Source organism: Pseudophryne corroboree, chromosome 8, assembly GCF_028390025.1.
Source record: "Pseudophryne corroboree isolate aPseCor3 chromosome 8, aPseCor3.hap2, whole genome shotgun sequence".
NCBI classification, from domain to species: domain Eukaryota; kingdom Metazoa; phylum Chordata; class Amphibia; order Anura; family Myobatrachidae; genus Pseudophryne; species Pseudophryne corroboree.
Window position 1 is genome coordinate 36622167 of NC_086451.1, and position 15107 is coordinate 36637273.

General features: G+C 46.9%; 1 protein-coding gene across 1 annotated transcript in view; it reads left to right on the forward strand.

Annotated features, from left to right (window-relative positions):
• Positions 1-15107, forward strand: part of LOC134948337 (dual specificity testis-specific protein kinase 1-like) — a 54199-nt gene that overhangs the window by 18389 nt on the left and 20703 nt on the right. Inside the window, exons 2-3 of the mRNA XM_063936259.1 lie at positions 8064-8257; positions 14948-15069. Coding sequence (XP_063792329.1) covers positions 8064-8257; positions 14948-15069 — 316 coding nt within the window. The remainder of the gene's footprint in view (positions 1-8063; positions 8258-14947; positions 15070-15107) is intronic.

The following is a 15107-nucleotide window of genomic DNA, read 5'->3' on the forward strand; positions in this document are numbered from 1 at the left end:
TATAATACAGTATTATTACCTGTCTGTATTTCTGCTCTATAATACGGTATTATTACCTGCCTGTATTTCTGTTCTATAATACAGTATTATTACCTGCCTGTATTTCTGCTCTATAATAGAGTATTATCTGCCTGTATTTCTGCTCTACAATACAGTATTATGCACTCCCCGGCCATTTTGATTTTTAGCTACTTTTTTACTCAAAGTAAAGCCACACCTTCTGTCTTATTCCTGGCACAAATGTCCCTGTCACTTGCGAAAGGGGGCAGAGGCATTTGCTGCCTATGCAGAATTGTTCGCTTTTCGTAATTGCCGTCAACTCTTAAGTAGCAAAATGCTACTTTTTTTTTTATTTTTTACTCCAGACGCATTTCTCTTACGTCCTAGAGGATGCTGGGGTCCATATTAGTACCATGCGGTATAGACTGGTCCACCAGGAGCCATTGGCACTTTAAGAGTTTTTAATAGTGTGGGTTGGCTCCTCCCTCTATGCCCCTCCTACCTGACTCAGTTTAGAAAATATCCATGGAGGAGCCGGTCACAGCTAGGGGAGCTTTACAGAGTTCTCTTAAAAAATAGTTTTTTATTTCTTTTTAGGTGTTGTTATTTTACAGGGAGGCTGCTGGCGACAGCCTCTCTGCAGCGGAAGGACTGGGGGGGGGGGGCAATGTCCGCCCTGTGGGGTCTTGAGCCACTGCTCCCGTTGACTGGACGTGAGCTCCAGAGGGGTCTGATCGCGCCCCGTCACAGGGGAACGCTCGCCCCGGCAGCCAGCCGCCACCCCCTCAGGTGCTGAAGAAGTGGCGAGTGAGTCACTGTCCCCCCTTGCAAGCGGGGGGACAGTGTGAAGAGGGCGGCTAGAGGGTAGGAGCGCAAGGCTCCGCGGTACTGCAGTGTGGCGCTGGGGGGGGGGGGGGGGGGCGCCCTGGGCAAGCTCCGGACCCTACACTGGTCACATCAAGCCAGTCGGGGTCTGCGGATCCAGGCCAGCACAACTCCTCCGGCCAGTATAATTCAGAGAGCGGGAAGACAACGCCATTGAGGGGGCGGAGCTTCTCCACAGAGCGGACCCAGCAGCGTTCAGCGCCATTTTTCCTGCCTGCACTCACTGCCAAGTGGATCCAGGTCCCCCCAGAGCAATCTCCAGCTATCTGTACGGTACCATTGGGTTGTAGAAGGGGGGGGGGGGGGGGCTGTATTATAGGCTGTGTCATTTACTAAGGGGCACAGCCAGTGCGGGTTTAGGATCTCCCTATACTCAAATAGCGCTGTGTGTGGGTTGGCTCAAATCTCTGTGTCTCTCTGCCATTCTTGGGGGGAAACTCTGTCTACATAATACCCTGTGTGTTTGAGGGTGTGTGACAACATGTCTAGGGACACTGTTTCATATGCTGCAGAGGATTTGTCTTCCCAGGAAGACTCCATATCATGCAATCAGGATTGCACTGTTTTAGCGCAGATCCCAGCTAGAGAGCCAGAATGGTTAGTCTCTCTGAGGGGGACTATTTCTCAGATTTCTGATAGGGTGGCTAGGACTGAGCATGCCACTCAGGTCCTCCAGTCCTCTATGGTAGTATGGTCTGATACTGCCTGCTCGGGGTCCCATGCGGTATATTCTCACAAACATGCACTTGCAATTATGCAGGATGACACGGACACCGACTCTGACGCTGCAGACGGTGACGGGGATGTATTGAGGGGGACAGCATCCCTTGCTAAGGGGGTGCAGTTGATGATTGAGGCTGTTAGGGAGGTTTTACACATTTCGGACACAGCTCCGGAACAGGTGGAGGAGGCCTTCTTTACAGATAATAAGAAGCCCCCCCTCACTTTCCCGGCATCCGAAGAATTAAATGCTATCTTTGAAAAGGCATGGGAAACTCCGGAAAATAAATTCCAGATTCCCAAGAGGGTCTTGGTGGCTTTTCCCTTCCCTGAGGAAGATAGAAAGAGATGGGAGTCCCCGCCGATCGTAGACGCCTCTGTCTCCAGGCTGTCCAAACAGGTGGTATTACCGGTCCCAGGGTCTACCGCGTTAAAGGACCCGGCAGATCGCAAGGTGGATGCTACGATAAAATCCATTTACACGGCTTCAGGGGCAGTATTGCGGCCTACTATAGCCTGTGCTTGGATTGCTAAAGCTATTGCCAGGTGGTCAATCACTCTGCAGGAGGAGTCGTCTACGCTGGACAAAGGTGACGTTGATTTATTTTTACGTAATATTCATGATTCTGCAGGGTTCCTGGTGGATTTCATGAAAGAACTGGTTTCCATGGCTGCAGGGATCTCCTCCATGTCTGTCTCGGCTCGCAGGGGTCTCTGGCTGCGCAACTGGTCTGCGGACGCGGAATCCAGGAAGTGTGTGTGCCTACATACAAAGGTCAGGCTCTCTTTGGGGAGGCACTGGATGCGTTGATTGCCACGGCTACCGCGGGTAAGTCTCCTTTTCTACAGTATTAAAAATAGGTAAAAAGTAACTTGCGCCCTAGCTTCAACTCGGCAGATCCCCAAAAAAGGAACACCACTCCTTTATAGACACAAATTTGTAAAAAAAGAGGCGATCTCCCAGCGATGCTATATACACGTTCCAAATCGATGTGATTCTTGTTCCTCAAACAAAGAGCATATTGTACAACATATTTGTTAGTTGCTCTGAATGTGTCTACAAATGTCTTCCAAGGTCATCACTCCTGGCAACTGACCTGTGCTAAATGCGATGCGTTCCCATAAAGGTTTCTTTAACACTTTAAATGGCCTTCCAATCCACGACTTATCTACACCAGGCTTACCTTTGATATAAGCCCTATGTGCAATGAAAGGTATCTTTTTCCAGTCCTGTTATTGGTATCAAGCCACTCCGTTCTCTCCACACGAAAAGTTTCCAATGACAGCAAATATGGTGAAAACAATGTCTATTTTTATTCCAAAAAATTATTTCCCCAAACAATAGGGATAAAAACAGTTCACAAAATATAAAAACAATAAAACAAAATCAAAGGGGTACCCTGTATTCAAAAGAACAAGGGCCACTTCCAATGGTACCGGTAGGATGGACTAGGTAAATTTTACCAACTTTGAGGGATTCATAAGGGAAAAATTACCCACAAGATGATGCCAACCACCATGGAAGATAGCTGCCCAGGGTCCTCCTTTAAATAATCAACGCGTTTCGGATTAACAATCCTTCCTCAGGGTATAGATACCCTGAGGAAGGATTGTTAATCCGAAACGCGTTGATTATTTAAAGGAGGACCCTGGGCAGCTATCTTCCATGGTGGTTGGCATCATCTTGTGGGTAATTTTTCCCTTATGAATCCCTCAAAGTTGGTAAAATTTACCTAGTCCATCCTACCGGTACCATTGGAAGTGGCCCTTGTTCTTTTGAATACAGGGTACCCCTTTGATTTTGTTTTATTGTTTTTATATTTTGTGAACTGTTTTTATCCCTATTGTTTGGGGAAATAATTTTTTGGAATAAAAATAGACATTGTTTTCACCATATTTGCTGTCATTGGAAACTTTTCGTGTGGAGAGAACGGAGTGGCTTGATACCAATAACAGGACTGGAAAAAGATACCTTTCATTGCACATAGGGCTTATATCAAAGGTAAGCCTGGTGTAGATAAGTCGTGGATTGGAAGGCCATTTAAAGTGTTAAAGAAACCTTTATGGGAACGCATCGCATTTAGCACAGGTCAGTTGCCAGGAGTGATGACCTTGGAAGACATTTGTAGACACATTCAGAGCAACTAACAAATATGTTGTACAATATGCTCTTTGTTTGAGGAACAAGAATCACATCGATTTGGAACGTGTATATAGCATCGCTGGGAGATCGCCTCTTTTTTTACAAATAAGTCTCCTTTTCTCCCCTCAGCTGCACCGGCTACGAAGAAGCCTTTTTCATCTTCCACGTCACAGTAGACAGCTAGGCCTGGAGGAAGGTCAGGTGGGGGCAAGACTCCGGCAGTTCATCCACGTCTGGGTGTCGTCGGGTCTGGACCCCTGGTTTTGGATATAGTGTCCAGAGGGTACAGACTGGAGTTTCAAGATCCCCCGCCTCACCGTTTCTTCAAGTCAGGCTTGCCAGCCCTGCTGGCGGACAGGACAATTCTTCTAGAGACCATCAAGAAATTGGTGGTGTCAGAAGTCATTCTTCCGGTCCCACCTCAACAGTGGAACAAGGGTTATTATTCGAACCTTTTTGTGGTACCAAAACCGGATGGTTCGGTCCGGCCTATTCTAAACTTAAAGTCTTTGAACCCTTACCTCAGGGAGTTTAAATTCAAGATGGAATATCTGAGAGCTGTCATCTCAGGACTGACGGAGGGCGAGTTCCTGGTGTCTCTGGACATCAAGGATGCTTACCTCCACATTCCCATTTGGGCACCGCATCAAGCATATCTCAGATTTGCACTGATGGACGATCACTATCAGTTCCAGGCGCTGCCGTTTGGCCTCTCTACGGCACCGAGGATCTTCACCAAGGTAATGGCGGAGATGATGGTTCTCCTCCGCAAACAGGGGGTGAACATAATTCCATATCTGGACGATCTTCTGATCAAGGCGTCGTCCAGGGAGAGGTTGTTGCGGTCCATCGCGCTCACGACACAACTGCTCAGGAAGCACGGTTGGATCCTGAACCTTCCAAAGTCTCATCTGGAGCCAACAAGGCGGCTGTCTTTCCTGGGAATGATCCTCGATACGGATGTGCAGAGGGTATTTCTCCCGGTGGAAAAAGCGTTGGTGATTCAAACAATGGCCCGGGATGTCCTAAGACCTACCCGGGTATCGGTTCATCAATGCATACGCCTTCTGGGGAAGATGGTTGCCACCTACGAGGCTCTGCAGTATGGCAGGTTTCATGCTCGACCTTTTCAACTGGCCAGACCAGTGGTCGGGCTCTCACCTACATATGCACAAGAGGATTCACCTGTCTCTGAAAGCCAGGATTTCACTCCCCTGGTGGCTGCAACTTCCACACCTTCTGGAAGGGCGAAGGTTCGGCATACAAGACTGGATCCTTTTAACCACAGATGCAAGTCTAAGAGGTTGGGGAGCAGTCGCTCTGGGAGAAACCTTCCAGGGACGATGGTCGGATCAGGAGTCACTCCTCCCAATAAACATCCTGGAACTCAGGTCCGTGTACAACGCCCTTCTGCAGGCAGCACATTTTCTACAGCATCAGGCTGTTCAGGTGCAGTCGGACAATGTGACCACAGTGGCCTACATAAATCGTCAAAGCAGAACGAAGAGCAGGGCTGCCATGGCAGAGGTGTCAAGAATCCTCAGCTGGGCAGAAAGGCACGCGGTGGCGATGTCGACAATCTTCATTCCGGGCGTAGACAACTGGGAAGCAGACTTCCTCAGTAGGCACGATCTCCATCCAGGGGAGTGGGTCCTCCATCCTGAGGTGTTCGAGGAGGTAACCGGTTGGTGGGGGCTTCCCCACATAGACCTGTTGGCCTCACGCCTCAACAAGAAGCTACGGAAGTACTATTCCAGGTCAAGAGACCCACAGGCAGTGGCAGTGGACGCACTGGTAACACCGTGGGTATTCAAGTCAGTGTATGTGTTCCCTCCACTTCCTCTGATACCAAAGGTTCTTCAGCTCGTGAGAAGAACAAAGGTTCTGGCAATCCTAATTGCTCCGGACTGGCCAAGGAGGGCTTGGAACGCGGATCTGCTGGATCTTCTGCTGGAAGATCCACAGCCTTTACCTCTTCGGGGGGATCTGCTTCTGCAGGGGCCATTCGCTTATCAAGACTTACCGCGGCTACGTTTGACGGCATGGCGGTTGAACGCCAGATCTTAGCTCGGAAAGGTATTCCGAGTGAGGTCATTCCTACCCTGATACAGGCCAGGAAGGGGGTAACGTCTAAACATTACCATCGCATTTAGAAGAAATATGTTTCTTGGTGTGAGGCCAAGAAGTTTCCGGCGGTTGAGTTTCAACTTGGACGTTTTCTCCTTTTCCTGCAAGCAGGGGTGGATATGGGACTGAGATTGGGCTCCATCAAGGTCCAGATCTCTGCTTTGTCCATCTTCTTCCAAAAACAATTGGCTGTTCTTCCTGAGGTTCAGACCTTTTTGAAAGGGGTTCTGCTCATCCAGCCTCCCTTTGTGGCACCTATGGCTCCATGGGATTTTGATGTGGTGTTGCAGTTCCTGCAGTCTGCTTAGTTTGAGCCTCTGCAGGAGGCTGATCTCCGCTTTCTCACATGGAAGGCGGTCACCTTGTTGGCCTTGGCTTTTGCACGACGCGTGTCGGAATTGGGGGCTTTATCTTGTAAAAGCCTCTATCTAATCTTCCATGAAGACAGGGCGGAACTTAGGATTCGTCCACAGTTCCTGCCTAAGGTTGTGTCGGCTTTCCACATCAACCAACCTATTGTGGTGCCAGTGGCTACTGACTCCTCAATTACTTCAAAGGCCTTGAATGTAGTGAGGACTTTGAAGATTTACGTGAAGAGGACGGCTCGTCATAGAAAAAGTGACTCTCTGTTTGTCCTCTATGATCCAAAGAAAATTGGATGTCCTGCTTCTAAGCAGTCGATTTCCCGCTGGATCAGGTTTACTATCCAGCATGCTTATTCCACGGCAGGATTGCCGTGCCCGAGATCTGTAAAGGCCCACTCTACTCGTAAAGTGGGCTCTTCCTGGGTGGCTGCCCGGGGTGTCTCGGCGGTACAAGTTCGATACTTTGGCCTCTGATGACCTCAAGTTTGGTCAAGCTGTGTTGCAGGAGCCTCCACGCTCTCCCTCCCGTACTGGGAGCTTTGGTACATCCCCATGGTACTAATAGGGACCCCAGCATCCTCTAGGACGTAAGAGAAAATAGGATTTTGGTTACCTACCGGTAAATCCTTTTCTCATAGTCCGTAGAGGATGCTGGGCGCCCACCCAGCGCTTAGTTTTCCTGCGTTGTGTTTTATGGTTCAGTGTTACCTGGTTCCTATGTAAGTTCTGCGTTATTTACTGTTTCAGCTGTTGCTGAGTTGTTCCGGCATGTTGGCCGGATTGGCATGTTTGTGTGAGCTGGTATGAATCTCGCCACTATCTGTGTAATTCCTTCTCTCGAAGTATGTCGTCTCCTCGGGCACAGTTTCTAGACTGAGTCTGGTAGGAGGGGCATAGAGGGAGGAGTCAGCCCACACTATTAAACTCTTAAAGTGCCAATGGCTCCTGGTGGACCCATCTATACCCCATGGTACTAATATGGACCCCAGCATCCTCTACGGACTACGAGAAAAGGATTTACTGGTAGGTAACCAAAATCCTATTTTTACATTTGCGTCCAACTTTAAGTATAGTAAATAAAACTCTATACCCCTATCGCTATCTGATTTAACGGGAGTCATCCAGCTTGGTCAACCAGGTAGGGCATCCATACAAATATTTTGAGCGGGCAATGTGCCATTTATATATTAGAAATCTACCATGAGCAGCTATTAAAATGTGTCCCACATAACTTTTTTGAGTCCTTTCTTTTGAGGTCAACTGATGGATATCTTTCCTGGCTCCATATAATATTCAGGTAGCTTTTACGCTGAACAATTGTCTTCTGAATTTTGCAACGTGTCGTTGTCTCCTGACTTACACTAAGAATTTTTTTTTTCCCACTGAAGCTCAAACCATTTAGATGATTGAAAAAAAAAAAAATGATGGTTAAGATCACCAGGATGCCATCGTTAAACGGTTAGAATACTGGGAATATCGTGCAGCTCTCGTCCAATATAATAAAGTTGTCTGGTAGAAGATGTTGTAGAACCCTTCATGATGTACTGTTGGAGGAAGCCCCAACAGGGTGTGCAGATTGCACTCTGTGTGATAAATGAACGCACACTCCCGTTGTGGAAGTAGATTTCTGATCCTTATTTATCATGACTGCAAAAAGTGTGTGTGTGTGTTTTCAGGTGAATGGAGAGGGGTGTTTTAAAAATTTTTGGGAAAGTTCAAAGCTCTTTAGAAACACAGCAAAATGAAAAATAAAAAAAATTGGATTTCAATGAAGGTGGTTTACAAAATTGAGGTTTGACCATAGTCTTCTCTTTCTCTTCTAGTGGCAGTTCCAACCATGTGTGAGCCTGGAATCTTCCCTCCCGAGCCATCAAGTCCGTATTATGGGGAGTGCTCAGATGCCTACTACCAAGTGGACCGTTGGCAGAAGCTTCGGACGGCGGTCAGGAAGCTGGAATTCTGGGAGACTTTCACCGCCGAGCCGATAGGAAGCGGATTCTTTTCCAAAGTGTATAAAGTAAGAGAAATACCATTGTACAAGTTCCTAGTTGGAACGGTGCCATTGCATAGATCTCTGGTTAGGCCACTTCTTATATCTCTGGTCCAATTTTGTGCATGGCCCTGTGAAAAGTACTCAGGAGACCTTGACTGGGGTCCATGATGGCCAATCACATTCAGTAGGGGGAATGGAAGGGTTCAATTATTTAGAGAGGTTACAATGGTTGTTTACTTGATTCTCAGGGACGGCCTAACGATACCCCTTTCACATTGCAATGCCGGGTCGGACCCGGGAATTGGAAATTGGTCTTTCCCGGGAACAACCCAGCATTGGATCCTTACACATTGGCTTCCCGACCCTGTAAAGCCGTGTCGGGTTGCCATCGGTGTCATCTCCGCGCCGCCTCTCCCTATGCTGTGAACAGGTCCCGGCAACCCGTTCACACTGCACCTTTGACGGGAATAACCCTTCTTCAGGCAACCCGGGAATTCGTCAGTGACCCCTTTCACATCGCACAGCGACCCGTGTCGACCCGGCATTGGTGGTCATTCCAAGTTGTTCGCTCGCTAGCTGTTTCTAGCAGCCGTGCAAACGCTATGCCGCCTCCCACTGTGTGTGTATTTTAGCTTAGCAGAAGTGCGAACGAAAGGATCGCAGAGCGGCGGCAATTTTTTTTTGTGCAGTTTTAGAGTAGCTCAAAACCTGCTCAGCGCTTGCGATGACTTCAGACTGTTCAGTTCCTGTTTTGATGTCACAAACACGCCCTACGTTCGCCCAGCCACGCCTGCGTTTTTCCTGGCACGCCTGCGTTTTTCCGAACACTCCCTGAAAACGGTCAGTTGCCACCCAGAAACGCCCACTTCATGTCAATCACTCTGCGGCCAGCAGTGCGACTGAAAAGCTTCACTAGACCCTGTGTGAAACTACATATTTCGTTGTAATAGTACGTCGCGCCGCATGCGCAGAAGTGCCGTTTTTTTTCCCCTCATCGCTGCACAGCGAACGAATGCAGCTAGCGATCAACTCGGAATGACCACCAATATACCGGGTTATTTGTGAGTTGTGAAAGGGGTATTAGAATGATCTCCTCTTATGAATGGCAGGATACTTGTTTTACTTTAAAAAAAAAAAAAAAAGAAAAAGTAAAAAAAAAATACTTTTCGGATACAGCCTCCCATTCATAATAGTGTCTCAAATATATTATTTTTTTAAATAAGCAGTGATTAAAGCAACGCCCTTGTTAAGCTGCCGTCCTGCTAGACAGATGAAAGTTTATGGTACACGGTCTTGTTCCGCCTAGTACATTCTATATGGGCGTTCCTTTGTTTTCCTTAGCAAGATTTTCACTTACTAATTAATGTTTGTTTTCTAAATGCCAGCAGGCCTAGTCGCCTGTGCTAAAGTGGCTGAAGGCTTGCTGCACGCCGGACCTGCTAGGCAGGGGATGTTGTGCTTACAGATTTCCAGTATTTGTTTTCTCCCTAGAACACTATGGGTTCTATACTGTTGTTTGTGCTGGTTGGGGTTAATAAGCACACACACTGCCTCTGTTTAAATATTAATGGTCTTCTCGGTGATGCGAGGCCAGGCAGACTCTGACTTTGTGCTCTACAGCTGGGATGTAATATAAGCCGAGTGTACTCGTTACGGATAAACAATGGTTCGTCGGAGGGGTAGTGTGTTAGTCAGTGGACGGAGCGCTGTGGTAGATTACTATTTACATTCTCGTTTTTCATCCCATTCTTGTTCTTCTTCTCTCTACCAGTATTTGCCTTACTGGTCGCTGTGCTGTGGATCATTTTGCATTTTTGGGGGGTTTGTTTTTTTTATGCCATAAGGGGCCCATAAATCAGGCAGATATGGGGACAATTCCCCGTCCTGCCAATGCCTGGTTCGGGGGAAATCCAAAATGTTAGAAAACCTCTATTTGCTGATTCTGATTGGCGAGTTGGGGATTTTAACATGCAGTTTTTTGACCATTCACAGATGGATCATCGATGGCCGCCTATTGGCGGATCGACACACTGGGAATTCAGGCCATAGATCTATGGCCTGCATTATGCAAATTTATGGTTTATATTACTTATCTATTTGTTTTTATTTTACAAATGTGCCGAATATGATACTGACAGACCATACTCTCCCGGGACTCAAAACAGCCACGATTTAGGTAATCTGGGAGTATTACATCAGGGCTGGGCAAGGTTTAGGCAGATCAGTGGTATGTCTTACTTTTACCCCACATTTCTAATGGCCAATTAAAGTGTATCCGTTGTATGCCCGAAGTGGAGGCAGCCGTGTTATAGACTAAATCAGTCAGTGGTGTCGCTGGTTCCAAGTGAAACGATAGGCTGGTGCCGTCATAAATGTTGGTTCAAAGCACAAAATGGCCGCCTGAGTGACTTGTAAACAACAGGTACACATTCTGACAGAATCTGGGATAAATTCTGCCCTGTCTTGTAAATAACCTTTTTGAAAAACATTTGTCAGTGGCACGTGACGTATACATTTAAATGTTGTAGTCGGTAAAAATAGTTTTATACTTTTAACCTTTTGGTTTGCACGGCTCCCTTGGCTAGCACCCTGCAATTGCGATATATATGTAATATCATACAGCTACTCCTTGCAGAGTCTTATTTTCCGCATGACTTTTACTTCAAGGAGTTTTGACATATAGCTCCGGGATTGCCATAGAACAATGGGTCACTGATGGTCGATATACTTTACTGCATGCTCTAGTGCAGGCCTGGCTAAGCTGTGTGAAACTACAAGTCCCAGCATGCACTAACACAGTTTTGCCATTAGGGAATCCAAAGACTGTGGCAGGACATGCTGGGATGTGTAAAGCCACCATTTGTACCGTTCTGACCACCACACACTGGCCTGTTTATGTACAAAACCAAAGTATGAAGTTTCATGCAGTCACCCCTTAATAAACATGTGTGATGGTTTGGGCATGACTGACACACCCGTTGTCTATTCTCAGTCGCGTGTACTATGGATAAATTAATGACAATGTTCCATGGCCACCGGCAGTTTTATCGCCAACAAGTCTTGTGTCAGATTTTACCTCAGACGTGTCTGCATGCTGATACACCCATCGCTCACACTTCTGTGTTTGCAGACAGCTAAATCCATTGCACAATATAAATAAAGCAGAAATAAATCTCTCCAGAGTGACTGACAGGATCAAACCACTATACCATGCTTTTTATTTATTTAAGGATTGAGACAATATGTGCGTCCTTACTCGCCCTTACATGAAAAAAATAAAACCACACGCTGCAAGTTATAAACAGCTTGTTCTAGCACAGACCTGGGCGACCTGTAGCTCTGTAGTTTTATAACACCTGTAGGTGTTGTAAAACTACATTCCCTGGCATGCTCTGCCAGATAGCTGACGGGGTATGCTGAGACTTGTAGTTTCACAATGTGTGGAGAGCTGCAGGTTGTTCGGGCCTGGATACAGAGGTGTCCTCTTACACCTAGCATCTTTGAGACCATATGCCGCAAGGCGCTTGGCGCGACATAGATGCTCCAACACGGGTAGCTTATGAAAGTCTTCTGTACAATTGAGGGGGGAATTCAATTAGCTGTGGCAATTAGCCCCCCACCACCCCTTCCCTGGCACTCATCTGGGAAAAATCAAAGATAATCAGCCCCATTTTAGCGATTACGGGCGCAAAAACACCTAGGTCTATGTCTTTATTCACGGGTTTTATGTTTTTGCCTGAAAATGTAAAATTTTTCCGGTACAAAAAATGGGGGATAATTAAATTGGGAGAAAACAAAATTGCAAAAAACAGGGCTAGTTGAATTACCCCCAACTATCTTTGCAGCTGCAGACAAAGCTCACAGTGTACTAGAGATGCTACGTTGCAGCTTTTGTCGCACAGGATGGGCAGCACGGGTGGTGTGATGGTTCGTATTGCTCCCTCACAGCACTGAGGTCATGGGTCTAACTGTGTGGAGTTTGTATATTCTCCCCGTGTCTGCGTGCGTTTCCTCCCACACTCCAAAAATATACTGGTAGGTTAATTGGCTCCCATCAAAATTAACCCTAGCGTGAATGTGTGTGCATGTGGTAGGGAATATAGAGTGTAAGCTCCACTGGGGCAGGGACTGATGTGAATGGCTAAATATTCTCTGTAAAATGCTGCTGAATATGTGTGCGCTATATAACTAACAGGTAATAAATAAATGTACAAAGTCACACATTAAGTACAACAGAACCTGGCAAGCCCCAGTGGTCAGCGTACGCTAGCAGTGTAGTTTTGTCGCTTCTAGTTATTTTAGCCGGCAATAGGGTGCAAATTGTGAGCGAAAAAGCCGTTTGGCACAGCTAAGTGGCAAGGACTCTGGCGTGGTGAGCGGGGCAATTTGGCGCGACTTGAGCCACGTGGTATGAGGACATATCTGTATGTCAAATATCTACATATAATAGAGTTCAGGTAAAAAAAATAAAAAATGTCCTCGCCAGCATGGCGTCACTGTGGCAAATGTAAACTTTGGTTTCTGTGTGGCATAATATGAACTGGGGACACTGCCCAGTTTATGGTGATATAAGCGTTTGTTTACACATTATACTTTGAATAACTTTGTCAGTATATCTAGTTGACAATTTTATTGGTGGGGGCTCCCCGTAAGTTAGCTGACCCAGGGCCCCCTGCAAACCTTAGTCCGACCCTGATGGTAAGAATTGTGTCATTCTCAGCCTGAGCACAGATTCAGCCATTAGAGTCGCCATGAAACGCCAGCAAAAGTCACGCCTCTTTCCGAGTTACCGCAATATTTTCTGCACGGCGTAATAGTTTGGAATACAGGTTTACCCTGTCATGTGGTGGTTTATATTTACAAAGTGCCAATGCAGAAAGCGAACACTGAATCTTATTATTATACGGCGGTCTAGTGTCAACGTGGCTGTGTGCACGGTCAGCATTACACAACGACAAGCCGTGGAGAACAATAGTCGTGGGGAGGGTGACTGCCAGAGCGTACAATGGAGATGACACGGGACTGCCTAGCATGCTGTCAGTGTACACATCTCCATAACAAGCCGTACTCCAACGTTGCTCGAGTTAGTGAATGTGTGACGTTCCCTGTGAAGTGTTGGGAAATGAGGCGGCTGGAGGGAGCCTTTCTGCATTGTGTAACATTAGAGAATCTATTAGGCATGAAGCATTGTAGTGTGGTCGTCACTTCGCTGCTGGGTATGACTTTGGTGCAGCCGTCTGTGTTCACATACGTCTGGCCACCTGCATTGTGATCTGACAGAGAACAAAGTCTTTGTGTTAGTACAATGCACAATGTGTATCATGCACAGCTCCTATCACATCAGTTATGATGTCGATATTTGTGAAATGTCGACAGGCAACATGCTGACGTGAAATCCTGTCATTCTCAAAATGTCAACATTAGGGTTAGGCTACCGGGGTTACGCACTAATTGGAGGGGTAGTGATAGGGGGGAGGTAAGTGGAGAGAGATAAAGTAGCAACCAATCAGCTGCTGTTATATTACAGGCTGCGTTTGACAAATAACAGTAAGGAGCTGATTGGTTGGGACTTTATACCGCTCCAAGCTTTGATAAATCTCCCCCAGGGTAACAGTGCTTACAGCATCTGCCGCCCTGTCAGATATCTGCTGTAGGAACAGCTGCTCACATGACCGCCTGGATCCGGAAGCCACCGCTAGTGCAGGGTTCAGGTAAGTCACTGTTAGACCACCAGGGACGGTCTTGTGAAATCCAATACAGAGATTTTGAGGCAGAAGACGCAGCTTAAGAGCTGTGTGTGCCCGGTAAATGTGGGGATGTAGGGATCGCATACTAAACACGTAAATGTCATGTCACCTTAATTTTAGTGGATCTGCATTTTCCAGCATTGTCAGAACCTTGCTCCGTATTAAAGCTGGGCTTTCCAGCAGTGGAAAATCACTTCAGAAAAATTGCTCTGAGATTGCTCATGAATAATAAACCCAGTGATTTTCCTTGGTGGAGACCACATCAGCAAAAAAGCCAGTGTGTGATTGCAGGGTTGTCTGCCCCTGCTTCAGACTTCTCGGTTACCTTCTCCGCATCTAGTGAGTCTGGGCCTGGTTCTGCAAACGCCGGCCAACTGCAAATCCATTCACAACTCACTCACCATCAAATGGTTTTTCCAGTGTGTGCGCAGCCCAGGACTTACTCCTACAGTGCGATAGAAACAGTCTGATCAGGGCCGGAGCTGACGTCAAACATCCGCCCTGAAAACACTTGGGAACGCCTGCGTTTTTCCTGACACTCCCAGAAAACCGGCCAGTTACCACCCACAAACGCCCGCTTCCTGTAAATCAGCCTGCGTTAGCCTAGCGATCAAAAAAGACGCGTATCTCTTTCGCAGTTTGGCCTCGTGCATGCGCACTGCGATCCGTACGCATGCACAGTTGTTTGATAATTGTCCGCCTTGCGATTTCGCACAAGGATCAGACCTGAATTAGGCCTTAAAATTGCAACATTTATGAAAACTGCACATCAATTAATTGTGCTCAAAACGTGGTGTTGCCCATAGCAACTAATCAGATTGTAGCTGACCTTTTTCTACTACAGTTTAGACCAAGAAGTTGAACGTTGCTACTGTTACCGCCATCTTTACACAGCGTCCCCCGATTTGTCTCTGAACAGTGCAGGGGAGGCATTACACCGTTGTGACTTTGGCTCTTACTGTTGTAGGTGTCTCATGGTGCGGGCTCCAAGAATATGGTGGTGAAGATATATAAAAAAGATGTGGATGAGGAGGGAATTGTCCGAGAAATATCTCTGCTGCAGAAACTGTCCCATCCCAACATCGTGAGGTAAGAGAGTCCCTATTAAAAAAATAAAAATAAAATAT